We start from the raw sequence: 26537 nt of genomic DNA on the forward strand, positions 1-26537 counted from the left end.
CCTGTGGGGGAGAGAATGTAACTGTCTTCAAGACCAAGGGGTTAAAGAGCAGTGACAGTTGGCAGATGCTGATGGAAGAAAGATATTTCTGTCTTCTCATTATAATAAGAGTCATTTGACTGTCTTCATGGACATTTGCACAGTTTTGCTTTTCCATTGTTAGTCATAAAAGGTCAGTGCATGGAAAATTAAGTTAATAGGGTCAGTGCAATTTGATGGAAACTAGTTTTGGGGTTGTAGCTTAGAGAAGATAGAGGGTAATGCACCTGATTTTATGAGCTCTTTTTTCTTTAAACATCTGTTTGGAATAAAACTTCTGCTCTTTTGTTCTAGGATACGTATAATAACCCTGTAATTTACATCACTGAGAATGGATTCCCCCAGCGTGACCCCCCATCTCTTGATGACACTCAGCGCTGGGAGTGTTTCAGGCAGACATTGCAGGAGCTGTGCAAAGGTACCATTTGAAATGATGAAAGATCAATTGTGCAAACTTAATATAATTTTCTCATGTGCCTATTTGCATTCAGCAAAGACCAATGATTTTGAAAGCTGAAATTCATGTAAATCAGTGTAAAGTCATGTAATTAGGACAGGGGAGAAAAAGTGTTCAGGAAGGAGGAAGGCGAGGATTTTGGCCCGGGTTCAACCTCCTGAAATTGACTCAAGTAAAAAGCAACTGTCTTCAGTATTCTGACTCCAGGGTGAAGGTGACACAGATAGAAGGAGTGGAGGCTGTTGGGAGAGAACATGAGTTATTACAAAAAGATTAGCCCTGATCAACTATAGCATGCTTATTTGCATATTTTAATGTCCTATCTACCAAGAAACAAATTGAAAGGACTTTTAAAGGACCCGAATTTCACCATTCGTACAATCGACGTCAAAATGGCATGGGTCCTCTGTCAATGTTTGTTTCATTTAAGCTTTGCTGAACAGCCCAGTGAGAAGTCATTTTCCTTTTTTTCTGTCGTACAGAACATGTGAATTGTGTTTCCTGACACTATTACTGTTATGATAACTCTCTTCCCTTCCTGGAATTCTTTTTATACTGAAAATAAATGTGAAGGAATCATCCCTAAGTGGTAACACGCATTTCTGGACCAGTTTGCACACCCCTTGCTTTAGCCAGCTCTTAGAACATTGTTGCTTACTAAATTTAATTTCACCTCTCTATAAACCAATCATACAGTGACAGCAAAATCCAATGCAAAATGAGGTTTTCAATTTCCTCTTTCTTTTTTGCTTTTACAGTGATAGTGACACTTATCTCTTATCATTCAAATCGAAAGGTTCTTTCCAAAATTATGCAGTATTAAACTGGAAGCAGTCAGAAGGAATTCTGGAAAGTGAACAAAATGGTCTCTTCTTGAAACTTGAGACACACCGACTGAATTCTTCACTTAGGCCTGATAGAGAACAATTGGATGCCTATAGCTTGACCCAAGCAAAATAATTCTTCTGCATTACACACCGAGTGGGTTCTTCTGGTAGGGATTCACCTTCTGATTAGAGAGACCTCTGGGTTTCTGATTCCCCTGCGTTTTCCCCTATGCATGAATCCTGTTCATCGGCAGTCCGTGGATGTTCTCAGGCTCTGTCTTGAAGGACAGGGAGGCTAATTACCATCAGGCAGATTTATGGATGGATTCAGGGAGTACAAATGACTCGTCTAAAATTGTTCTGTGTATTTTGGGGAAAAAAAGAGAAAAATAGAAATTGGCTTTTTTTTCATTCCCAGCTTGGTGCTCTTCAGTGCTAATCACACGAGGGCATTTTCTTGCTTTTGGAAATAGTTTCTACTACAGATGCTCCTTGACTTACAATGGGGGTAATGTCCCAATAAATCTATCCTAAACAGAAAATATCATAAGTTAAAAATGCCTTAAATCCTCCTAACTTACTGAATATCACAGCATATGACATAGTCTGCTGTGGAGTGTGAGTTGTGGGTCCATGGCTCACTGGGAGCCATGGCTGTTGCTGCCAGTATCATGACAGGGTGTATGACCACAAATTCCTAGCCCAGGAAAACACCAAAATTCAACATTTGAAGTAGAGCTTCTGGAATGTGTATCACTTTTGCACTGTCATAAAGTTAAAAATTATAAGTTGGATCATTGTACATTGTGGAATCATGTGTACTTTAGTTCCTTAAATTTTTTTAGCATTTATTTATTTGAAAGGTAGAGTTATAGGGCTAGGGGAAGAGAGGGTGAGATAGAGACAGAGAAAGAGACACAGAGAGAGAGAGATCCTCCATCTGCTGGTTCACTCCCCAAATGACTGCAACAGTTGGGGCTGGGCCAGGCGGAAGCCAGGAGCCAGGAGCTTTTTCCAGGTCTCCCATGTACGTGCAGGGGCCCAAGCACTTGGGCCAAACCCTGCGGCCTTTCCAGATGCAGTATCAGGGAGCTGTATGGGAAGTGGAACAGCTGAGATCAAACCAGTGCCCATATGGGATAGTAGCATTGCAGGCAGCAGTTTAACCTGTTCTGCCACAGCACTGGCCCCCTAAAATTCTAGTTTCCAATTTGTTGAATTTATATTGAATCTTTCAAGTACTCAGTGGAAAAAGTATTACACATTTAAAACATTGTTTATGGTATTTGTCTACTTCTGAACTTTAGCAATAGACTATATTCATTATAATGAGCACATACTACTACTTTTGTTTTGCTTTTTAAACAAATGTAACCATTTAAAATGTGTAGACATATACACCCTGACCAAAATTCTATACATAAATGTGTTTATTCTGAATTGGAATGCAGTGATAGCTCCTTTTCATCTATTGTGGTAATAGAACCTACTTATTTCTTCTGTGGTGAAATTCTCTTTTCTAGTAACCAATTCACTTTCATCTATGAAATACCCATCTTCTTCTATCTGCATGCCTACCACAGACAGAGACAAGCAAGTAGGATGAAACACTGTTCCTTGCTGATAATTGATTGGCCCAGATGTAGGCATATGGCATGAGCTGGGTCAATTCTTCCTTGAGATTGAGAACTTGGATCAGTCAGTGTGTCTCTTAGTCTGGGTGGCGGGGAATGCAGCTGTGTAGGCCACTGATGACTTGGTTCTACTGTATAAACTTAGGAGCAGTGAGAACGGAGACAAGAACGAACAGAGGGAAATGGAGACCTTCTAGATGGCACTTGTCTGCTTCCAGGTTTCTCTCATGGGGCCAGCATTGTGGCGTAGAGGGTTGGGCCCCTGCCTGCGACACCAGCATCACACATAGATGCTGGTTTGTGTCCCACTCCACTTTTGATTCAGTGCCCTCACTGCTAACGGCCTCACATCTAGCTGCATCTGTATTCTTGGGAGACATTACTTTTACTTACAATAAAGTGCTCCTGTGCTTATCCTTATTCTGATTGGGATTTTATCGCTTGGAACAGAAAGTTTTTTAATTGATACTGTCATCTCATTTTATTCTCAAAACCATGGTAGGAAATCATTACTCCTATTGAGTTCCAAGGATATGAAGTCATTTACTCGAGTACAAAGTTACTAAACAATGTTTTCCAAAACAAGGCAGAATATATTTATCATCATTTTTATCACTTATTTTGGTGTTAGCTGTATGTGACCTGTAAGTTCAGGACTTTCGGAGTCAAAGTGCTTGTTTGATCTTTTACACAGAAGCTTTTCTTTATGTTTAGTGTTCTGGGCTTGTGTGTTGTCTTTGAGAGCGCCTCATGCCGACTCTGGAAGAGCCGACGGGTTCTCTGACGTTAGGCGAAGCTCAGACACCTTGTATCCCACTTCTCATCAGAAGAGTAGAGCTGAACTCACTAACCAATTTCCTGATGCTCCTCTAAGTAGCCCTGATGGTGCTGGCTGGCAAGAACTTCAGTAGTAAGAAACACCTTGTGAGCGATTAAAAATCATACCAGCCAAGGAAGACAACTGTGGAAACACTGCAGGTGTGAGCTCACCACAGCCCACGGAGTCAGATGGATGATGGCTTTGTGATCCCCACAAACAAAGTCGTCTTCCAACATCACACGTGTAGACAGGCACATAATGACACTATAGTTGGATCAATGATGGCTGCCTGGAAGTCTTACTGGTCTCTTCAGGTAAAATCCCACAGTAATTAATTGAGCAGTAAAAAGTAAGCTAATGTTTCTGTTTCCTTTTGGGAAAGGAGAAAAAAAAAAGAGGAAAAGTGTCATTTTGAGAAAGAAGAGAGAAGTCCGCTAGTGTGCCTTTTTAATCATTGCATTGTTTAATTGTATTTAAACCCCCTTAGATGAGTTATATTTTAATTAAGGTATATAGATGTGAGAGTAAAGCAACACCAGAAATGTGAAAAAAAAAACAATTCTGGTTGCATTTAAGCTCTTCAAATTATTCAGTAGGGGTCATTGGCTTACTGCACAACCTCTTTAAGCCTTGGTTTGTTTGTCTGTGAAAATGGGGATAGTTCTTTCCTGGGCTGGGTTGTTTTAGATTCCATTGAATCAGTTACTATATAAACACCCCCTAATGATTGCCTGGTACATAGTAGGGCTTTTAACAAATGGTAACATTTATTGTTATTATTACAAACTATACATTCTTAAAATATGCCTATCCCCTCCAGGTTAATCTGCTTATTTAAAAAAATGCCATTCCCAGTCTTGCTATTTTTCTATTCTTTCCCCACTCTCTAAAGTATAGCAGAATATTTCCCCATTTCTGAATTTCCCTATCATTGTTTTTGAGGACCCTGCATGGGTGCTGTAATACTGGCCTGGTGGCTGTTTCCAGTCTGCATCTCTGGAGGAGAAGCAGCAACTCCAATCAGTGTTTCCATCCGAGAGGTTAGCAGATTAGGTGAAAAATCAAATTGTTGACAGCAGCAACAGCTGTCAAGGAGCGAGGAATTGCTCTGCCACATGAATCTTTGTAAAAATTTAGGATTCAGTGGTGATCAGACTGATAAGATTTTTTCATGTGGTATGAGTCTTCATTATATTCCTAACGTTTATACCAGCCCTTGACACTCCAGAGCCAGTGGCTCAGTTTGTATTCACCTGTAAACAAATGGCTACCTCTATCATAAGGGTTCTTATGGTGGTGAAGAAGTGTGTGGGGCCGGGGAGGTGGCTCCCCATTGGCAGTGCTCCACCCAGGGCCCAGATTCTCCTGAAAGGGGCTTCCAGCCTGTGCTCAACCTATTCTCTGTGGGTCTGCTTTAGTTTGGTGCACGCTCTTTCTTCAGCCTGAGATTCCCTGCCCTTTTCCTTCTTCCTGGCCCAGTCCTGTTGTTTGGAGTACATGATTGCCCTTGGAGTCGGACGTGGATTTGAAACCTTGCTTTCTCACTTAAGAGCTCAATAGCTTTGGGAAAATCCTTCAATAGGCATGGTTCAGTCATGCATTCTCTAAAATGGGGATAATAAGAACATTTGTCCTTTAAAGGGTGGTAAAAAGTGAACTAGCCAAACAGTTCGGTGCGTTATAAAGGATTCTGTGAATGATGGCTAACTTTGGGGGGTATCAAGAATTTCTTGAGGGCTGAAACTTCGTTTTTTTCATAATTACTTTTTCAACCACAAGTACCCTACCTATTACAAATTAGAGTTCTACATGTGCTTGTTGAATTTGGCTGTCTCTATCAGAGAAGGGTTGATCCATAGATAATGGGAAACAAATGATTAAATGATTGGGAGCTGTATTTTCTTTCCCTAAAGAAATATACTCCACACAGAAAAAAAAAAAATGAAGCAGCAGCCTTCTGGAAAGTTTCTTAGGCTGCCCAACTTTCTAGTGAGATCCATGCCTGAGTTGGCACAGCGGTAGATGATTGCAGAGAAGGATTGTTAATGACCAGCTTTAGGCTTTTAATGACAAAACCCCTCAGCAAGATGTCATCGAAGTTATTGAAGACTTCACTGGAAGTGTTGAAGCTGATACATTGTAACAAGAAGGTTATAAATCTTGCAGCTTGGATGTACCACCAAGACAAGATGCTGAGTGCAGAATCACCCTGCTGTTGTCTGTCAGCATCGCCCTCCCCCTTCCTGTGGAGAGCCAGTAAAGGAGAAATACATCCATTTCCCAAACTAGTGAAGACCTGGCAGCCACCTGCCTATGCCAATTTCAGATCACAGAGGCCCATTTAACTGGACAAAATGTGTTAAGCACCTGTGCTTTTCTAAATGTGCATGGAGAATCCCTGTGAATTAAGGAAAGATCTCAAAAATTAATACACTGACCTTTGAGAAACTCTAGCCAATTAAAAATCCATTGGAAGCTCAGAAGAGAGACTCAAAGACTTGTGTGTGGATTCCCACTCCACAAATATTATTTTATTGCTTCTCAAAGGAGACCTTTGTCACCTTGGCCCTAGGAAGCAGTTCATCTCTGGGCTCACAGAGGGTCCACGTGACATATGCTTGTTTGGCTTTGGGTGTAGCTGGCCTTGGATGTTGGACTGACTTGGTATTGCTAGCAAGGCTGCTACCAGCTGCACTGGCTCCTGCTACCAAAAGAGGAGCCAGGTCAGACCAGAGAAGGAAGAAGGAGAGTCCAAGGCTGTGCACAGGAACTGTGAGGGTGCTAGCTCTTTTTTTTTTTTTTCTTTGTTTTTACATTGACAAGTAAAAGTTGTGTCTACTTATTGTGTACATTCTGGGGTAGCTAAATTGAGATAACATTCATTATCATACCATTTTATTTGTGGGGAAAACACTTAAGATCTACTCTTATAGCTGTTTTCAAGAATATATAAATATACACATATATTTATTAACTATAGTCACCACGCTGAACAATAGAGCTCTTGAACTTGTTTCATGTAAGCGCGCTTTTGTATCCTTTGATCCACATCTCTATGACCCCTGGTAACGCTTGTTCTGCTTTCTACTTCCATAACATCAAGTTTTTAGATTCCACATATAAGCAAGATCATGCAACAGTTGTCTTTCTGTGCCTTATTTATTTCACTTAACAGAATGTCCTTCAGAGCCCCCCCCCATGTTGTTGCAGATGACAGTATTGTCTTCCTTTGTAAGACTGAGTAGTATCCCATTGTGTATATATGCAATGTTTTCCTTATTCGTTCATTTGTTGATAGACACTTGGGTTGTTTCTATATCTAAATATTATGATTAATGCTGCAGTGAACATAGGAATGCACTCATCTCTTCAACATAGTAATTTATCTAATTTTCATTGAATATGTGCTCTCACTAGTGGGATTTCATATGGTAATTCTATTTGTGGAATTTCAAAAGTCATAAAGAAAATAATTTCCAGTATTTGTGTTTGACGAACCATACACTTAAAGCACACATAAGTTCAGCTGCAGATTATGGAGCTAACCGTAGTAGAAAAAAGCAAGATGACCTCCCTCTCTTTTTTTTTTTCTCACTTCCACTCCATAGCAAACTTACCTTTTGCCCTTCATTTCCTCTCGAAGCATGGAGAATAGAAAGCGTGTAAGTAGAAAATTTTCAGGGTTCAGTGAAGAGGTTGGGAGAAGAGTTCTATGTTGTTCTGGGCCTTTGGGTAAGTGACCATTAGGACTTTGAGTGTGAAGTTCCTCACCTCTGAAATGGGACTACTATTAGCAACCATCACTCTACCCTTAACTTCTAGGAAATCAATGTTTTTATTTTCTACATATAAATATATGATATTTGTCTTTCTAATCTGGTTTATTTCACTTAAAACAATGACCGTTAGCTCCATCCATGTTGTTTCAAGGTATAAGAGTTTGTCCCCCCCCTTTTTTTCCAGCATACATGTATTCTTGCTGAGCTACTTGCCCACATTGTCTCAGGGAGGCACACATTGACAAGATTAGAAACATAGGACTTTTGGAAGACCTATCCTCTTGGGAACACAGGAACCCGGTGCACCCGCATCATGGGAATAGATTTCATGGAGTTGCCCATGTGAGAAGCAACTCAATCACACATTCAAGAATTGGATTTTGTGCTGATTGGAAGCCATTCTCTCTTCTCTCTGTCTTAGCTTTCTAATACCTATGCAGTGTTCCAACTGAGGGACATCCTCTTGAGCTTCTTTTTAGAGTTTCACCTCTCAGAGAGATAATTTCTCAAGGTTCCCCACCAACCCAAGCCCTGTAGATGTAAGAAACACTATAAATCCATTTTCTATTAATTCAAATGATTCTATACTGACTCTCCATTTTCATAACAATCTTTTTGTTTTACTTTGTGATATAGCAGGAAACTGAAGCTCAGTTTTATGATTCTAAAAGAGACATATAACATAAACAATATAAAGTATAATTTATATGAACAAAATATTTTCAATATGAGAGTAGACTGAGTAGAAACTAAAGGGGGAAAATAGAGAAGGGATTTAATAATGATTTTTGAAAATGGTCCTAGAAGAGAGCCCTATTGGAATACACAGATGACTACTGGAATGAGGAAAGGTGATTTATCTACTTCCCCCCAGGGTATAGATGAAGTGGTCCTTAAACATCTGTCTAGCTTAGCTCTTATAGCCTGATCTCCAAAATAATCTGATTTCCGCATGGCTTCTTATCATGAGTGAAAGGGCACTGCTTTGGATTGAGGCCAATAGATTTCATCCTAAAGTGTCTGGCAAGAGTTTCCTGGATAAAAGAATTAAAAAGGATTCTGCTGGACCCCTGAGGGCTCATGGAAAGAATGGAAAGAAATGGATTGCTAGCCATTCTTGCTCAACAAAGCTAATATGCATTTTCCAGTGCTTGGAAAGAGATTTTCCACATTAAACATTAATACATTGACATTATGTTTTGTAAATGAAGATCTTGTGAGTTCATCAGTGGGGATTAACTCAGAGTAAAAAAAAGAAATGAGTTTCTGGACTTGTAGTGCTGCCATACCCTAAGTGGTATTGGTCTCACCATCCTGTGGCCTTCCTCTCCATCTCTTGTTTTACATTTTCATAACTTCAGCACTGCCCATGTTGCTCAATTGCTCTATAATGATGTAAATATTGCTTCTGCCAACTTTCACAGACTCACAATTTTGTGAATTACTGGTTAACTACATTCTGTCTTGTTTTTGCAGTAGCGAGTCTGATACCATGTAGAAGAAAGCCAGCAATATTATGTACATAAACATTAAAAATTGGTGCTATAACTGCTTTATGGTATTCCTGCTTTACTACAGGCTTGTCACAATTAAGTACTCGTTGAACAAGACAGTTAAATAGATTGAACTTGAGAGACACTTTGATTCTTGAAGAGGATACCCATTATAATCCCTGAATGGAAGGAAGAAAACCATTTTCCTGAGAAAATGGAAGTTATTAAAAGATATAAGCACACATAGGCCAAAACAGTACATGTAAAGATTTTATTCACCGTTTTTGAAAGACAAAATTCTGGCTAGAGTGAAATGTTGGAGTTTTGAGCTGTGTCCTTGGTATTCAGTAAGTGCTCAGTAAATGTTTAATGATTAATATGGTGATTTGTGTCTGGGTCAGCAGGAAAACTGAATTACTTCTGGGAATTTCAATAAAATATTAGATTTATAGCACCATTGTACTTTTTTATTTTTAAAGAAGTGGTGGATTGCTTTTGTTGGTGTAAGAAAAATTCTTAAGCATTATCATTACACATGGGTTTTTATTCTTTAGATATTAAATTTGTGCTTAACATGATAATAATTTGATAGAATTTCTGTTATGATTGCTTCTAACTTCTTTGTGCCTCAGTTTCTTCATTTGGAAAACATGAACAGGTTGAACTAATTGATATTTGGGATCTGGACAGCTGTAGAATTTCGTGACCCTTTAAATATTCTTTCTAGAGAGGTGTGTCATGGATCACATTTTATTAGAACACTTGATAATTACTTAAGCTCTAAAATTAAGTCTAAAGAATTATAATTAATGGCCTTAAAAAAACTCTCTAGGTTCTTCTTATTCAGCTATTTAATTTGAATTTTAACAGCTTTGTTATATGAACATAAAATTAGATCTTGCATGTCACCGCGCTGTTTCTGTTGATATTGATTTATGTTCCAGGTAACCTTTTTTTGACCTTCAGTCTGTGTGTTTTCTAGTCAGTCATTAAAAATTAGTCTCCCCTCACTTTTCTTCCTTTGAGAAAGCTATCCTTGGAGTTCCTACAGTTAGAAGGGCACCTCAGAGTCAAGTTTAATGTAGTTACTGTTGAGACATAAAACCTCAGAAAGGAAGTTGGGAGAACGAATCAGTGGCAAGTATTTGTGTAAAATCCCCGTTGGGACAACCCCATCGTAGTTGCAATCACCAGTAGCAAAAATCACCTTTCAAAAAAAATAGTCATGGTGAGCACCACCTAATATATCAAGTTGTAAGACAGGTAAGTATGATTTTCCAAACTTCACCATAAATGCACAATCTAATTCAGTTAACAGTACAGTAATTTTAACTTTACTTAAATTTACTTTGCGCATCACACCTTTACCTCTGAGTAAGATCCTGAATTAGGAGGGGTGAAGTTGCAGCATTTTCAGAACTCCCCCTGCCACAATTCTGTGTAGCAACCTCATAGGGGAAAGTCTGGTGGATTTCTTTCCTTTTTCCTTTTTAAGTTCTGATTTCTGAGCACAGAGTTCATTCCAATCAGGGCTGCTTTTATCCCAACATACTGTTTAGGTAGTATTTTCTTCAATACGATGAAAGTATCAGCTTGATGCTACAGATGAAAATAGTCTCTGTAGCACTAGAAAGTGATTCTTCAGACTTACCTGCAGTGCTGTGTGCAGAGCTGGGGAAGGGTCACCCAGGCCCTTGGACAGGCTGCTCATCCTCAGCACTGGCTTTGGGTGCGAATGAGACGAGCTAATGAAACAGTGTCGTGCACCATCCTCCAGTTCCTCCTCGTCTTCCTCCTTGTTTGTGAAAGTCCAGTGTGGGGATCATTTTTTTGCTTTAGCGGTAAATGAAAGCATGATGATGGAAGGAAGAAAAGGCATTTGAACCCTGGAGAATTCTAACTGGTGCTGGTGAGAGAGATGGGGAGCAGGAACCCAGAAGGGTTTCAGGTGAGGAGTAGTGCCCTGAGGACGAAACAGTGGGTAATGGAAGTAGTATGGGAGGGGGAACGGATGGCACCTGCTGCTGAAATGGTCCCTTTTCTCTTCCTAACAGATTTCAGTTCAGCCCAGAATCTTCAATACTTGTAAGGATGGTGCCCTTTTATGAGTTATATTCAAAAAAATGTTTTACAGTTAAAAGTGAATGGAATAATGAAAAAATTAGCTCTTCACAAAAAGATGAGTGAATGAGTCTGTGTTTTCAGTGTACACTGAATGAATAGGTTATTTTCATGTGGCTGAAGTCATATTGCCTTAGTTTCTTGAAAGCATTTTTCTTCTAAATATGTTCAGAATATGTTGCCAATCCTTTGAATGAGAAGCTGGCCAGTTTTTTAAAAACAACCTTCGAAAATATTTTTTGGCCAGAGTTTGTTGCCCTCGTGGATATATATATGATAGCAAAGTCAAGGCTGGTGTGGGAAGACACTTCATTACTCCTAGGAAAACAAAGACCCTCGATTGTATACATTTAGTACCAAAAGTCAGAAAATGTTATGAATGCTCTTACATTAAGAATATTTGCTGATTTGATATAGGGAAAGAGAATATTCTTTACAGATAAATGTGTATTCAAGACCTGGCCCGGACATCCTTTCAGGTATGACTCTTGGCCAGGTTGATCTACCTCTATGGATATCAGTTCATCATCTCTGAAAATTTATTTTTGCTAAGGCTTAATGATATACTTCGTATCCTAGAAAAATGCTTAGCACATAAATCCTCTAAATGATAACTACTGTGGTGAATTCTTTGTTACCCAGCATCTATTAACCAGGATTTTAGAAAAACTGTGACTTCCTGCACAGTCATCAAGCACTGATAATTTATGCTTCTCTTGATGACCCTGAAATGCATTCTGAATAATTAGAGAAAGATTAAATTATAATCAGTTTAGTTTCAGTGTTAAGTGTATTTTAATTTATTCTCATTCCTTAAAATTTGTAATCTTTCTGCATGTGGTAACAATTAACAGAAACTATTTGATTAGCTGGAGCACTACACTTCCTGACTATCTGCCTAATAAAGTGTTTATTGTGTATTGTTGGAACCTAGACTTCTGCCCTGTAGATAAAGTGGGCGTCTGTTGCAGGATTCCCTTCACATATGTCTTACACCAATTCCATGAGCCAACGTGTCGACTCATTGCTTGGTGGACGTTCTAGAATTAGTCTTTACATAATCTGGACCAGCAGTCTTATGGCCTATTCAAGGTGCTCTTTGCATGCTATTTTGATCATAAGATACTAGTCTTGGTTTTCCCTTCTTATTTGGTGCAGATGAGTAACGAAAACTTCCAGCCCTGGGGTTGGCCGTTCTCGTTCTTTTTTTTGACAGGCAGAGTGGACAATGAGAGAGAGAGACAGAGAGAAAAGTCTTCTTTTGCCGTTGGTTCACCCTCCAATGGCCGCCGCGGCTGGTGTGCTGTGGCTGGCGCACCGTGCTGATCCAATGGAGCCAGGTGCTTCTCCTGGTCTCCCATGGGGTGCAGGGCCCAAGCACTTGGGCCATCCTCCACTGCCTTCCCGGGACACAGCAGAGAGCTGGCCTGGAAGAGGGGCAACCGGGACAGAATCCGGCGCCCTGACCAGGACTAGAACCTGGTGTGCCAGCGCCTCAAGGTGGAGGATTAGCCTAGTGAGCCGCGGCACTGGCAGCCGTTCTTTTCTTATGGATTTCTAGAGACAAATGTCTCAACTGACATTAGTAATCAATCTAGCTTGGTGTTCCCTCAACCTTCACTTTTACTCAAACATGTTTTAGCCTTGTTTTCACAATGGTTTTTAGGCTGTGCTACCTTCCTGATGGAAACTGCACTTTGTAGTCTCTTCGTTTTTTTTTTTGTTGTTGTTGTTCTTTTCACTTTCACATTTTCCCCACTTGTCTCCCACATCGTGTCAATGCCATATGCTGTTTTAAAAGATGGCTTGACATCTGATTTGTATTTAAAAGCAAGTCTTTTCAAAAATTTATCAATACTGTCACCTTGTAGTCCCCTAGTAGTGATATTCGTCGATCTCATTTTGTCTCCTTCATCCTTCATTCTGCCTTCCTTTTTTTTTTTAAGATTTGTTTATTTATTTGAAAGTCAGAGTCACACAGAGAGAGACAGAGAGGCAGAGGGAGAGAGAGAGAGAGAGAGAGGGAGGGAGGGAGGGAGGGAGAGAGGGAGAGGTCTTCCATCTGCTGGTTCACTCCCCAAATGGCTGCAGTGGCTGGAGCTGTGCTGATCCGAAGCCAGGAGCCAGGAGCTTCTTCCAGGTCTCCCACGTGGATGCAGGGGTCTAAGCACTTGGGCCATCTTCTACTGCTTTCCCAGGCTATAGCAGAGAGCTGGATAGGAAGTGGAGCAGCCGGGATTCGAACACCTCCCATAAAGGATGCTGGTACTGCAGGCAGCGACTTTACCTGTTGTGCCACAGCACCAGCCCATTCTGGCTTCCTTTACATCTCTGCCCTTCTCTGAGATCCCTCTTTGCAAGCTGCCAATCCTCTCTTGTGGCATGCCCTTAACATCCCAGGTAACATCCCCAGAACTTACTCAGGGTCTTAAGAGAGACTTCTTGTTTTCTGCAAAGGGGGAGCAAGGCCAAAGAGCAAAATAACTGGCCAAGATTTAATTTTGCATTCCAAGCCCAAGCAACTCTTGGCCCTGGTATGAGAAGCAGGGCTGGGCAGGACGCTCCTGTATGTGGAAGGCTTCTTTGGTGATGGCAGCTTGGGTACTGCATGGGAGCCCCTTGCCTAGTCGGGAAGCAACAATCAGCATCCTACTCGAAATTTGTCATTTCTCAGAGACTGAGCTCACTGGTTAGCTGAAGAGGAGTGGTTCAGTAAGTTGCCTATCATCGAGTATAATTTCTCCCCAAAGTGATTTTTCTCATCATGTTGACATCTACTAAAAGTCACTAGCTTGATGGTATAGCTGTCTCTGTTATTCCAGCTACTGCAAACTTGTATCTATTCAACTACTACAAGAGTGCTTCATATTTGACAATCTGTGTTTACATTACAGGGCTATTTTGAATCTCCTGGGCACCTTGATTCTGAACTTTGATAAGTTTGAATGGTTGATTGCAATGCTTCATTGAATAGGCTTTTAAAACAAAATGTGACATTTTCATAAGTATAGCATATGGTTACCTGGCAGAACAAATGAATTTATGTTAATATAAAACGTTGGAATTTAAGAGATTCATGAAATTAAAGTTAAAATTTGTACAGTAGGTTTCTCTTCCTGGTACATAATTAGTCACAGAAATGCATATTAAATATGTATTTTGGGTATTAGTTGCAGGGTATTTATATAGTATCTCTTATTCTTTAACTTTTGGCATTTCTAATGCTGAATTCTCTTGTAAATATGTGTAAATACATTCCACCTCAGTAATTTTATACTTTCCTTTTAAAAAAAAATTTCATAGCGCCTATGACCATCTTTTTTTAAGATTTTATTTATTTATTTGAAAGAATTACAGTAAAGCAGAGGCAGAGAGACAGAAAGAGAGACAGAGAGAGAAGATAGGTTTTCTATCTGTTGGTTCACTCCCCAAATGGCTGTAATGGCCATAGGTGGGCCAGTCTGAAGCCAGGAGCCTGGAGCTTCTTCCAGTCTCCCATACAGGTGCAGTGGCCCAAGCACTTGGGACATCTTCCAATTCTTTCCCAGGCCATTAGCAGAGAGCTGGATATGAAGTGGAGCAGCCAGGACTAGAACCAAGGCCCACACAGGATGCTGGCACTGCAGGTGGCAGCTTTGCTCTCTATGCCACAGCACTGGCCCTATACTTTCCTTTTACCTAAAGGAGATTTTTCTTTTAAAGAATCTTTGATGTTTCTATTTTAAAAATTATTTTGATACTCTATTTTGTTTTGGTACTCTAATTATTTTGGTATTCTATTTTAAAAATTATTTCACAAGTACTGTGAAAGCTTTGTTACTCAGATTAATGGAAGACAGGACAGTTAAGAAATGCCAGTTTAAAGTTGGTAGAGGTATTAATTTCTGTCAGTTATTGAAGATGGTCCATTTCATTACATTCATGCTTTTGATACAAAGGAATACCAGCTAGTAAGCCAGGAGCATGGAAGGAAGAGGAAAGACACAAATGTTCTAGCCAGAGTGGCCAGCACGAAGCTTGAAGACTGCTTCATAGCCTGTTGGTATACAGGCCAAGAAAGATTCGCACTTTGTTAAATCAGAAGCTTTCAGATTGTACTTGGAGAAGCCTTGTGTGTCATGGAGGTGACTCTGGGGACTCTGTTAGCCTGTACAGAGGGAGGGTGGGAAGGCAGGGCTCCAGGGCACCTCAGCCTTATTGGTTGTATATATTAGGAATCCATAAAAATTTTCATTTGAAAAGAGGACTGTTTCTAAAAAAAGAAAAATTGGAGAACCACTGAATAATAGGGATCTCATTATCAGAGGGGGAAGAAACACAGTGAAACACATTGGGGAAATGAAACTGAGCTCGCTTTCTCTTTCACTTAAAAAAACCCCAGTTTTCAAATATACAAAATATTCCAAGCATTTGTATAACTGTGCCCCAGATTTGACAAATGTTAATATTTCCCCACATATATTTTACAAAAGAACCAAAGTTTTACTTAAAATGTTATTTTATAAATTTGTTGAAATATAGAATTAAAAATAAATTTATATTGGTACAAAAAAGTTGAAATATGGGCATACTTTTTCATGACATGCATTTTAGTGAACCTTTTGAAATCCCCTTGATTCCAATAGTGCGCTAGATGCATATTTTCCTACATATTTTACATGTATATCCATAATTTATTTGTATATTATTTTCTCCATTTTACTGTTTACATCAATGGTATCTTATGACACATATCTGTTTTCAACATTCTGTCCTTTGAGATTTATCTGTGTGGTTACTTTTATCTCTAATTTGTTCTTTTCAATGGAGCGACAATATTCTTTTTTTTTCAATTTCAATTTATTTGAAAAACAGAGTTACACAGAGAGAGGGAGAGAGAGAGAGGGAGAGAGAGAGAGAGAGATCTTCCATCTGCTAGTTCACTCCCCCGATGCCTGCATCAGTTGGGCAGAAGACAGGAGCCTGGAACTCAATCCTGGTCTCCCACAAAGCTCCAAAGCACTTGGGCCATCGCATGCTGTTTTTCCTGGCTCATCAGTAGGGAGTTGAATGGAAAGCGGAGGGGATAGGACTTGAACCAGCATTCCAATATGGGGTGCTAGAGTTGCAAGCAGAAGCTTAATCCTCTGTGCCACAATGGTTTCGGAGTGACAGTATTCTGATGTATGAACAGGTCATATTTATTGATTCATTCTGCTTGTGAATATTAGGTGTCTTCGCATTTTTTTGCATTTACAATGATGCTGTACTGACCCTTGAGCAGCTCACATGCTTAACAGTATTTCTCAGATGAGAGTTTATAAATGAGCCCTACTGTTAACCCATATGGTGTCTTTGTAACATTGGAATGAGGTTCTCTCTCCTCAAAACACTTGACATTTTCCCAAAAATGGTTGCAAAGTCTGCAGGAGTCTGTGATGACTTGCTATCAAGAGTTTTACTAGAATTGCACAAAGCAAAAGTTGCATTATCAAGCACATCAGTCTTAAACGTAGGGGATGCTATGATGTCAAAACCTGGAGAATACACAGAGTTTTGGTGAATTAGCTTAACAAATGAGAGACTAAACAAAGTAGTTGTGCTTAGTCTTCACATGAGATTTTTCTAGCTAAGGGCAAGGCCTGGGGAAATTGTGCCTTCCTCAGAAGGTTCTCCATGTTACAAATGGAGAACATAGGAGGATTAAAAAGGCTTTGGATTTTGTCCAGTTCTCAGGATCAGTGGCAGGGTCCAATGATATTGCATGTACACATTATCTATTAGTTTCCCTCCTTTCTAGGATATTGCCCTCAAATTCCCACTGTGTAGACATGTGTAGGCTGCAGGCTACTACCAGTCTTCATAATATGCTACCAAGAAAGGGAAGGTGTTTGGGGAAGGCATATATACCCTTCCTCTGGGAGAAGAAGTTTCAATTGTTCCCAGCAGTGCAACTCCCACAAGATCAAGTGCTACAAACCCTGATTCACTTAGATGTGTTCATCTAAATTCCTTTGGCCCTTACTAGGTAGTTTGCCAAGGGAGATAAATAACTCCATAGCATGTGAGACAATGTCTTCTCTTCACTTAATGGAAAATTGATAGAGGAAAAATTCTATCTTCCTTTGGAAAATTTGAAAGCATATTATTTGCTCTGCCAAGGCTTTGTTAATTAGATGTTGCACAAAACATTCTAGTAAGAATTTGTAAAGTCTCTTTCTTCTTGACCCTGCCCAACGCAATACTTTAATTAATGATTTGAATGAGATTGAGGGAATGCCTTCCAAATTTGCGTTTGACAAACTTTACAGATGTCAAAAAGCTTAGGAGGGAGAGATAAAACATGTTTACTACTGCTTTTATTATAGGTTGTGCATTTTCATCAAATAGATCTTAGCTTGAATGCTACTGCCTCATACAAGTCTTCCCAGAGGATCTAAGTATGGCTACCATTTCCATTCAATTTCTACCCATCTTCTTTATCTGAAATTAAATGTGTTAAGTGTTTACTGGCTCTGTGATCTACTTCTGTCTATTATAAACTCTAGGAAGAAAGAGATCTTGCTACCCAATCATTTCTGGCATCCCTGGACATAGAAGCCTTCCTAGCACATGGTGGGAACTTCACATACTTATATTGATTCAATGAAAACAGTGGGATCATTGAAGACTATTGGGCAAGAATGTGTCATGATCAGATTCTGAGTTTAGAAATTTAGAAGGAGGCAAGACTAGAAGCATGGTAGAAATTGTTGAATATACACTATGGAAGCAAACCATAAACCATTGCCTAAATTAAGATGTGATTATATCATTCTCAGTAGGTATTGAGAATATTGTTTTCCATCTTGGGCACCATTGACAGACATTAATATTCCCATTTGAAATTATACTTAGAAGACAGTATCTAGGATCACCTTGTTTAGGAAAACTGTTTTTGTTCAAATGATTCTGGAGCTATCAGCAGACTATAAAGACTCATTTTGTGTTGTTGTTTAGGGCAGAACTCAGGCCTGTGGGGGCTCATTACATGAAGACAGGTATAGTTTAACACAAGACAAAGCATTCTAACAATTAAAGGAGCTGAGTAAGGGAATGAGTGTCCTCGGGAGATCATTAGATACTTGTCAATAGATGGTGTGGAAGCAGATGCCAGACACCCATCTGTCAAAGATGCTGCTCAGAGGATATCTACCACATGTGGGTGGGTCATTCCACAAGTGCATGCAATCACCTAATATTTATTGAGTGCCCATGGTGTGCTTGTTCCTGTGGGGATCCAGAAATATATAAGGCACAGCTGCTGTCTGGTCATGATCACTTCCAATCTTAAATTCTGTGAATCTCAGGGAATTTAAGCCAAAACCTTGATGAAATTCTCATAAATTCCATATTAGAGCAATCTGCAGTAATGATCTAATGGTAATACTTAACCTTCCACCCAACAGGGAGAATTTGGTGCACATCGCCCACTTCATCACCAAGTTCCCCTTTTTGTCTCCTGATTTAAGCTTTGGTTGGGCTTTTGTGGCATGAAAGATTACAGTACATAAAAAGTTAGTTTCTTTTCTTTTGTTCATTTTTCTTTGGGTCTTGAAAGTTAATATGACTTCTGAGCTCAAGATAATGTGTGTTGGCTTTATTTAGTCAAACTCTGTCAAGGTAAATATTTTTGCATTTGAATTGAATCTCAGTAATTCCCATTGATGACTGAAGCATGAATTATAAAGTAGAGACTTTGTGGAATTATAAGTAAGCACACTTAATTCTTTAAAGTCAAGTCTTCCCCAATCAATCACAAACTGTTTGACTTGGAAGGCTTCTTCAGTGCAAGAGAGAACATTAATAAATAAATATCTGGATGGAAGAGTTTTAGAGGTAAATCTGGATATCACATTGTGAACCTAGCATTTTGGTTTGAATTCTGTGGCCTGCATCAAAAATATGACCTTGACTGCTGCATGGATAAGTCCTCTTTGTCTTTCCCATGCTTCAGTAGCAAGAGTGTTAGAATCGCACGAATGCATGTAATGCTTGCCACAGCTCACTGATCCAAATGCTATTGAGGTGACCTGAAGAATTAATGTGCTTCCTTAGACTACTTAACATAACATTGGGAGACTGCTTGACCCCACATAGGCAACTGTCCCAAACTGTAATGTTTGTTTTCATGATTAGATTGATAAATACACAAAATACTTGGATAATCTTTAAAAATATTTCTGTGCTATGTAGTCTGATGGCATAGTTATTTCCTCTATTGGCTGAAGTGTCTTTGTATCTATATTTCATTTGTTGGCTCTGAAATTAATCCGACTTAAACTTATGCTCTTTAAATAAATATAGTTCAGATTATTTTGTTCTTAGGAAATAATGTAGTGCAGAGTGAGTCTTTGATGGAAACAGCTTTCCCAAGCTGCTGCTTTGCAGTTGCAAAGAGTGATATCTAGCACGGCCAAGAGTGTTCACGTAGTATGCATGCAAGTAAATAAACAGGATCTTAACTGAAAAGACGATAAATATTGCAAGTTAAAAATATTAGAGTGGAAGTTTGTACCTTCTGGCTGGGGAGAAAACATTATCTTGATATTGTTCTTTTTCATGTTCTATTTTCTGTACCATGTAGAACAAAGCTTTGGAGCACTGCTTCTTAATCTTGGCTCACACTGGAATCGCCTAGGGAGACTTAAGAAATATTGACACCTTGTTCCATCCCCCACTGATTCTAATTTAAACATCTAGGGTGCTTCCTGGGCATTGGGGATTTTATGAGCTTCCTTGGAGATTCTAATGTCCAGTAATGCTGATAATCATTATTTTAAGGGGTTTAATCATCTAATATTAAAGAGAAATCTAAAAACTTTGTTATTATACATAGAGGATTGTTTGCATGAAACCCAGATTGCCTATGGATCTGATAGTTAAAACAACAGAAAACCCCAAACACTTTGTTTCTGTGAGATATTTCACCTTAGCATTCTCATTCATGTCAAGTCATTGTGAAATGGTGGATGATCTTGCTGAAAAAGCTTTTGAGGAAGAGTATTTTTTTTAAACAGATATAATGTTTTCAGACCCCTTCTGAAATAATGGTTAAGCCACCGTCATCAACCCATATTGAAGGGCCGAGTGCAAGTCTTGATTCATCTGCATCCTATCGAGCATTGCTGTTAATACATCTAGAGAGACAGCAGATGACGCCCTAAGTGTTTAGGTTCCTGCTGTCCATCTGGGAACCTGGACAGAGTTCTAGGCCCTAGCTGTTGCAGGCACTTGGGGTATGAATCAGCAAATGAGGAAGCTATCTACGTCTTTATTGCTCACCTTTAAATTAGATAAAAATAAAATAAACACTATAAAACTCCTCAGGAAGGGCTAAAATATTTAACATAAGAGAAAGGACATTGAAGGCATAAAGGATAGATTCATAAAATCCAACACTCTGCATGTAGAACTATATTCCTTCTTCTCCCACTCCTCTTCTTTGTGTTCATCTAATTAAGGATTTGCTCCATTTTTTCCAGACATTAGTGTTATGGATAAGTCTGTAGATAGGCTGACTTTTGTTTCTTTGTTGGTGATTAAACATCTATTTGATTATCCCTGAAATACATTTAGGTGATTTTTGTCTTTTCATTAACATAGACTTTCAGAAAATTGTTTGCAACAATAGTTTCAGGAAAAGTTTATTCTAGTCTATTTTTTTAACTTTTATTTAATGAATATAAATTTCTAAAGTACAGCTTATGGATTACAATGGCCCCCCCCCCCCATAATCTCCCTCCCACCCGCAACCTTCCCATTTCCCATTTCCCGCTCCCTCTCCCCTTCCATTCGCATCAAGATTCATTTTCAATTCTCTTTATATACAGAAGATTAGTTTAGCATATAGTAAGCAAAGATTTCAACAGTTTGCACCCACATAGAAACACAGAGTGAAAAATACTGTTTGAGTACTAGTTATAGCATTAAATCACAATGTACAGCACATTAAGGACAGAGATTCTACATGAGGAGTAAGTGCACAGTGACTCCTCTTGTTGACTTAACAAATTGACACTCTTGTTTATGGCATCAGTAATCAACCTAGGCTCTTGTCATGAGTTGCCAATGCTATGGAAGCCTTTTGAGTCTAGTCTATTTTTTTTAGAGATTTATTTATTTACTTATTGAAAGTCAGAGTTACATGGAGAGAGGAGAGGCAGATAAAGAGAGAAAGGTCTTCCATCTGATGGTTCACTCCCCAATTGGCTGCAATGGCTGGAGCTGCACGTATCCAAAGCCAGGAGCCAGGAGCTTCTTCCAGATCTCCCATGCGGGTGTAGGGGTCCAAGCACTTGGGCCATCTTCTACTGCTTTCCCAGTCCATAGCAGAGAGCTGGATCGAAAGAGGAGCAGCCGGGACTAGAACCAGCACCCATATGGGATGCCAGCGCTTCAGGCCAGTGCATTAACCCACTGAGCCACAATGCCAGCCCCTTATTCTAGTCTATTTTTATTAATTAGATCTGCTCATCTGTTCCAGAACCTCAGAATCTATTTTTTAACAAATAAAATATTAGATTTCTTAATCTGTTCTCTGAAGAGCCATTCCCCTCCGTCCCAGATGAAGTAACCTTTGTCCTACTTAGAGAGTTAATTCTTAGAAGTAGCCTTTGCCCCATGTAGAGTGCTAGTTCCTAGAAAGAGCCCTAGGCACCAGCTGTCACTTGAGATGTGGTTGGCAGCAGGAACCCCACCTCGAGGCTTTGCGATAACTCCTAGTTGCAGAGCACCTTCTGGCGAGCAGCAGATATCCCACCCTAAAGTCTTAAAGTGACTCCTGCGATAGCCAGAAAAATTTTCCCGCCACTAACCCCCTGATTTAAATCCTCCAATCAGTGTGTGAATCGTGTGTGTATCATTTAAACCCTCCAATTAGCGTGTAAATTGTGTGTATTAAGTAAATTATGTGGTTTTTCCCTTTAAAAATGCTCGTTAACAACTGTTCGGGGCTTCTTCTTTGGATGGCTTTTTGCTGTCAAGAGGCCCGTCTGCGCAGACGTTGAATAAATCCTCTTGCGTGTTGCATCTGCTGGTTTGGAATCTGAGTCTTTGGGGTGCGCATCTCGACGTGTTGGGGTCCTGGTTCAGGAACCCAACACTCTATGTATTTTTTTTTTTTTTCATTTTACATTTAAACTTTTTTCTCCTATGGGAAGATTTGGACAGATTTCCATCCAGACCTTCTACTTTTCTAATTTAATTTTCAGCTATGCCCAATTTTCTGATTTCTCTCAATGTTGCGATTCTTGATTCAGCCATTTATGTGTTCTTCGTATTCTTTCCTGGCCTTATGATTACTTACTTTAGTCTCATAATTGCCACAAATGCTCACACATTTTTGAGATGAAATAGTGAAATTTTCCAAAACATGTGCTTTTATTCCAGTAAGTCTCTTTGGAGTGAAGCATTTTCTGTATTTTTAGGAATGATTCTTTTTTTTTTTTTAAATGAAAGCAGTCACTTTTCGAGGGTCTAATTGGTTTTCTTTTGGGAGGAATTCAGCCTGAGATCTTGCTGTTTGGTGGCATCCATCTTCCACATCGGTGTTGTTTACTTCCTGCCCACACGGATCCGTCTTCCTTCTTTTTTCAATCTGATGTCATCTACCCTCTCCTCTCTCCAGCAGACAAACTAGAAACCTTAAGTTATTGATAATCAGAATAAATATTTTAGGATTCCCATAGTTAATATAATTTTACTTGTTGTATATTTTGAAATGTTCTATAGAAATATGGAAATTGGGAGAATTAAATTCTTATGCTCACACTGACAGCTTATTTAAAATCATGATAAATCTTTGGAGAATACATTATTATTTAGCTTTGGTTTATATACTTAGGATATTTTTCTAGAAGGGAAATTACTCAGTCAAAATATGTACTTTTAAAACTCTTTAGATATCTAGTTTTTCAAGTTGCTTTCTAGAAACTTTTTTATTAACTCTTATTAGTATAATAATTTTGACAAACCTTCACCAAAACTGAGTTCTTTTTAAAGCACACACATGCACTCACATATATTTTGCTACTCTGATATGATAAAAATTTTACATGCATCTGTTTTTGTTGTTTTTATTTATATTCAATTTAATTACAAAGAAGACTACTTATCAGTGATTTGAATTTCTTTTGTGAGGTATCTGTTCATGTCCTTTGGCCATTTTATTGTGAGTTTTGTGGTTAGTAAGTGCTTCAAGAAAACAATAGGTATTATAATCAATATGTATCATTTCCTCCAGAAGCCCTCAGGAAACTTTGTAGTAGCAATGATGATTTTAACATTTGGGGCAAAGTCTTCATGTTTTTAAACATGGAAGCCATTCATTACCATCATAGATATTGTTTTACATAGTTTTGAATCCTATAATCAGACTTTAAAATGTTGTATAATTGATACTATGTTAGAGCATCCCAAAGAGTGTGATGTGAGGGACAGGAGCTTTGAGTTCTGTCTTCTGCACTATGACATTCTTATAGTTTTATGAAGCTCAGGTTAGAAACCAGAGTTTAGAGCTCCAAGATTTTATACTCTGGCTCACCCAACACTTTGGTATCATTTCACCATAATTTATTTGCCTATAACATTTGTCAGTCAAGTGACATGTATCTGTAGCTGCCTAGGACTGCGATGGATCCCTTATAGAATCTGTAATTAATTCAGTGATGATAATGAAGGGAAACGCTGCTTGTTACACTGTCATTAAAATGCAAGTTTTTAAAATGACTCCTTAAACATAGGCCAAATTTCACTTTAATCTTATAGGCATATCCTGAATCCAAGATAAACATAAATCTGTTGTGTTATCCTTTTGTCTGTGCTTGATCTACGGGGTCTCTCTGGGGCAAAGTAGATTCATGATTTTTACAACTGTGTCAAATTGAAGGTATAGTGGAACAAACTAGGATTTGGAGCAATAAAGACTGAAAATTAAGGATTTTGTTAGCATTCAAGGTATGCTGTTAGTTGTCCCCAAACGTTTTAGTCAACAATTCATTTATCTCAATATTAAAGATGTAGAATTATTCACCTGTGGAAAATGGCAGTTTTCCAAAGTCCACTTTTATTTCCCTCATTTATTTATGATGATGCCCTTATTTCCTTGATATGCCCTTCCTTTTCCCCATATACCCTTTTGTGTTCACTGCTATTCTTTTACCCCTAATGCTCTTTCTGCTTCAAAATAGGCAAACTGTAAAGCCTGAGGCTCAATTCAGCTTGGTTTGGAATAGCTTTGTATAAATAAGAGAATTGTGTTATATGCTATTCAATCTTAAGGAATAAAAATGATTCTCACTTTAGTGAAAAGAAGCATCACCATGTTTTAAAATTATGGGCTTTTAGAGCTGGAAGGAGCCATGGAAATCGCCAAGTCCGTCCTTCCTGTTTTATGGATTAAAAGTGATCCTGCAATCATTCTGGCATGGGTAAAGTGCTGCTGGCATTCTTTGGCCTGCTTCACATCTCCCACCTGCCTTATGTCAGAGCATTTTATCCCTGAAATGCAATATTTGTTCACTATTTGGTGAAGGGAGGATATTGATTGAGATTATAATGATGCTTTGAAGTTTAGTTCACATGACAATAATTGTGTCTACAAAAAATGTTATAGAGACATGGTTTCTTGTGTGTGTGTGTTTTTTTTTTTTTTTTTTTTTTTTTTTTTACAGGCAGAGTGGAAAGTGAGAGAGAGAGACAGGGAGAAAGGTCTTCCTTTACCGTTGGTTCACTCTCCAATGGCCGCCACGGCTGGCGTGCTGTGGCCGGCGCACCGCGCTGATCCGAAGGCAGGAGCCAGATGTTTCTCCTTGTCTTCCATGGGGTGCAGGGCCCAAGTACTTGGGCCATCCTCCACTGCCTTCCTGGGCCACAGCAGAGAGCCGGAAGAGGGGCAACCAGGAAAGAATCCGGCGCCCCGACTGGGACTAGAACCCGGTGTGCCGGCGCCACTAGGTGGAGGATTAGTCTATTGAGCCATGGCGCCGGCCTCTTGTGGTTCTAATGATAACTTTGGTCATCTTTCTTAGGGCAGCATTGTGATGCAGTGTAAAGAACGTACACTTAAATCAAGAATGCTGGTTTCTGTTTTTTTACTAAAAAAAAAAAATGACCATAAACAAGTCATTACACTTCTCAGAGACTCTGTCATCACCTGTGAAATGGGAGCTCATGAAAATTCTGTGTGGTGTTTTGAATTTTGGCTACTATTTGTGAAGAAGTCACAATATCTCAACATACAAAGGCCACTTTCTTTTTTAAAATATTTAGTCTTGTTTATTTGAAAGACAGAGATACACAGAGATGCAGAGACAAAGAGAAAGAGAGAGGTCTTCCATCCACTGGTTCACTCCCAAAATGGCCGCAACGGCAGGAGCTGAACCGATCTGAAGGCAGGAGCCTCTTCTGGGTCTCCCATATGGATACAGGGGCCCAAGCACTTGGGCCATCTTCCACTGCTTTCCCAGACCATAGCAGAGAGCTGGATCAGGAGTGGAGTTGCTGGAACTTGAACCAGTGCTCATATGGGATGCCGGCACTGCAAGCCAGGGCTTCAACCCATTGCGCCACAGTGCCGGCAAAGGCCACTTCGATATACCTAATCAAAGAGGAGACATCTCCTTTGCAGAGAATTTGACCTTGATGATCTGCTTTGCTGATGTGGTTTTGGGGTGGGATTCATCTATCCTGTAGGCCATATAAGGCCCACAAAGTTAATTGGTTTGACTCTGCTAAGGCAATCATGGGTAGGACTTGAAATTCAATAAGCCTATAGCTGTAATTTTTTTAAAAGATGTATTTATTTATTTGAAAGGCAGAGTTACAGAGAGGCAGAGGCGGAGGGAGGGAGAGAGAGAGGGAGAGAGAGAGAGTGAGAGAGAGAGAAAGAGAAAGTCTTCCATCCACTGGTTCACCCTCAAATGGCCACAACAGCCAGAGCTAGACTGATCCAAAGCCAGAAGCCAGTAGCTTCTTCCAGATCTCCCTCATGGGTACAGGGGCCCAAACACTGGGGCCATCTTCTGTTGCTTTCCCAGGTCATGGCAAAGAGCTGAAGCAAACTGACTCCCATATGGAATGCTGGCACGGCAGGTTTGCGGCTTTACCTGCTATGCCACAGCACTGGCCCCCCAAAGCCATAATTTTTAAGTTGATAACTTAGTATTGTGCTTGGCATAAAGAAGGTTCCCCACCCCTGAAAGGGAATGAGCATAGGATGGTATCTGGAGAGTCCAGCTGGGTGTTTGGGCAATGCTTTTTGGATGGCACTATCATAGCTCTAGCCTTGCTCCTCAGATTTGTTTGCTCAGAAACCAAAATGCTGTCATCATTCCTACACTATGTAAGT

The 26537-nt window shown here is 39.5% G+C and overlaps 1 protein-coding gene across 1 annotated transcript in view; it reads left to right on the forward strand.

The window, feature by feature from the left end:
• Positions 1–26537, forward strand: part of LOC100344458 (cytosolic beta-glucosidase) — a 128194-nt gene that overhangs the window by 56162 nt on the left and 45495 nt on the right. The window contains exon 4 of the mRNA XM_002709257.5: positions 334–457. Coding sequence (XP_002709303.1) covers positions 334–457 — 124 coding nt within the window. The remainder of the gene's footprint in view (positions 1–333; positions 458–26537) is intronic.

The sequence above is a fragment of the Oryctolagus cuniculus genome, chromosome 2 (assembly GCF_964237555.1).
Source record: "Oryctolagus cuniculus chromosome 2, mOryCun1.1, whole genome shotgun sequence".
Taxonomy (NCBI): Eukaryota; Metazoa; Chordata; class Mammalia; order Lagomorpha; family Leporidae; genus Oryctolagus; species Oryctolagus cuniculus.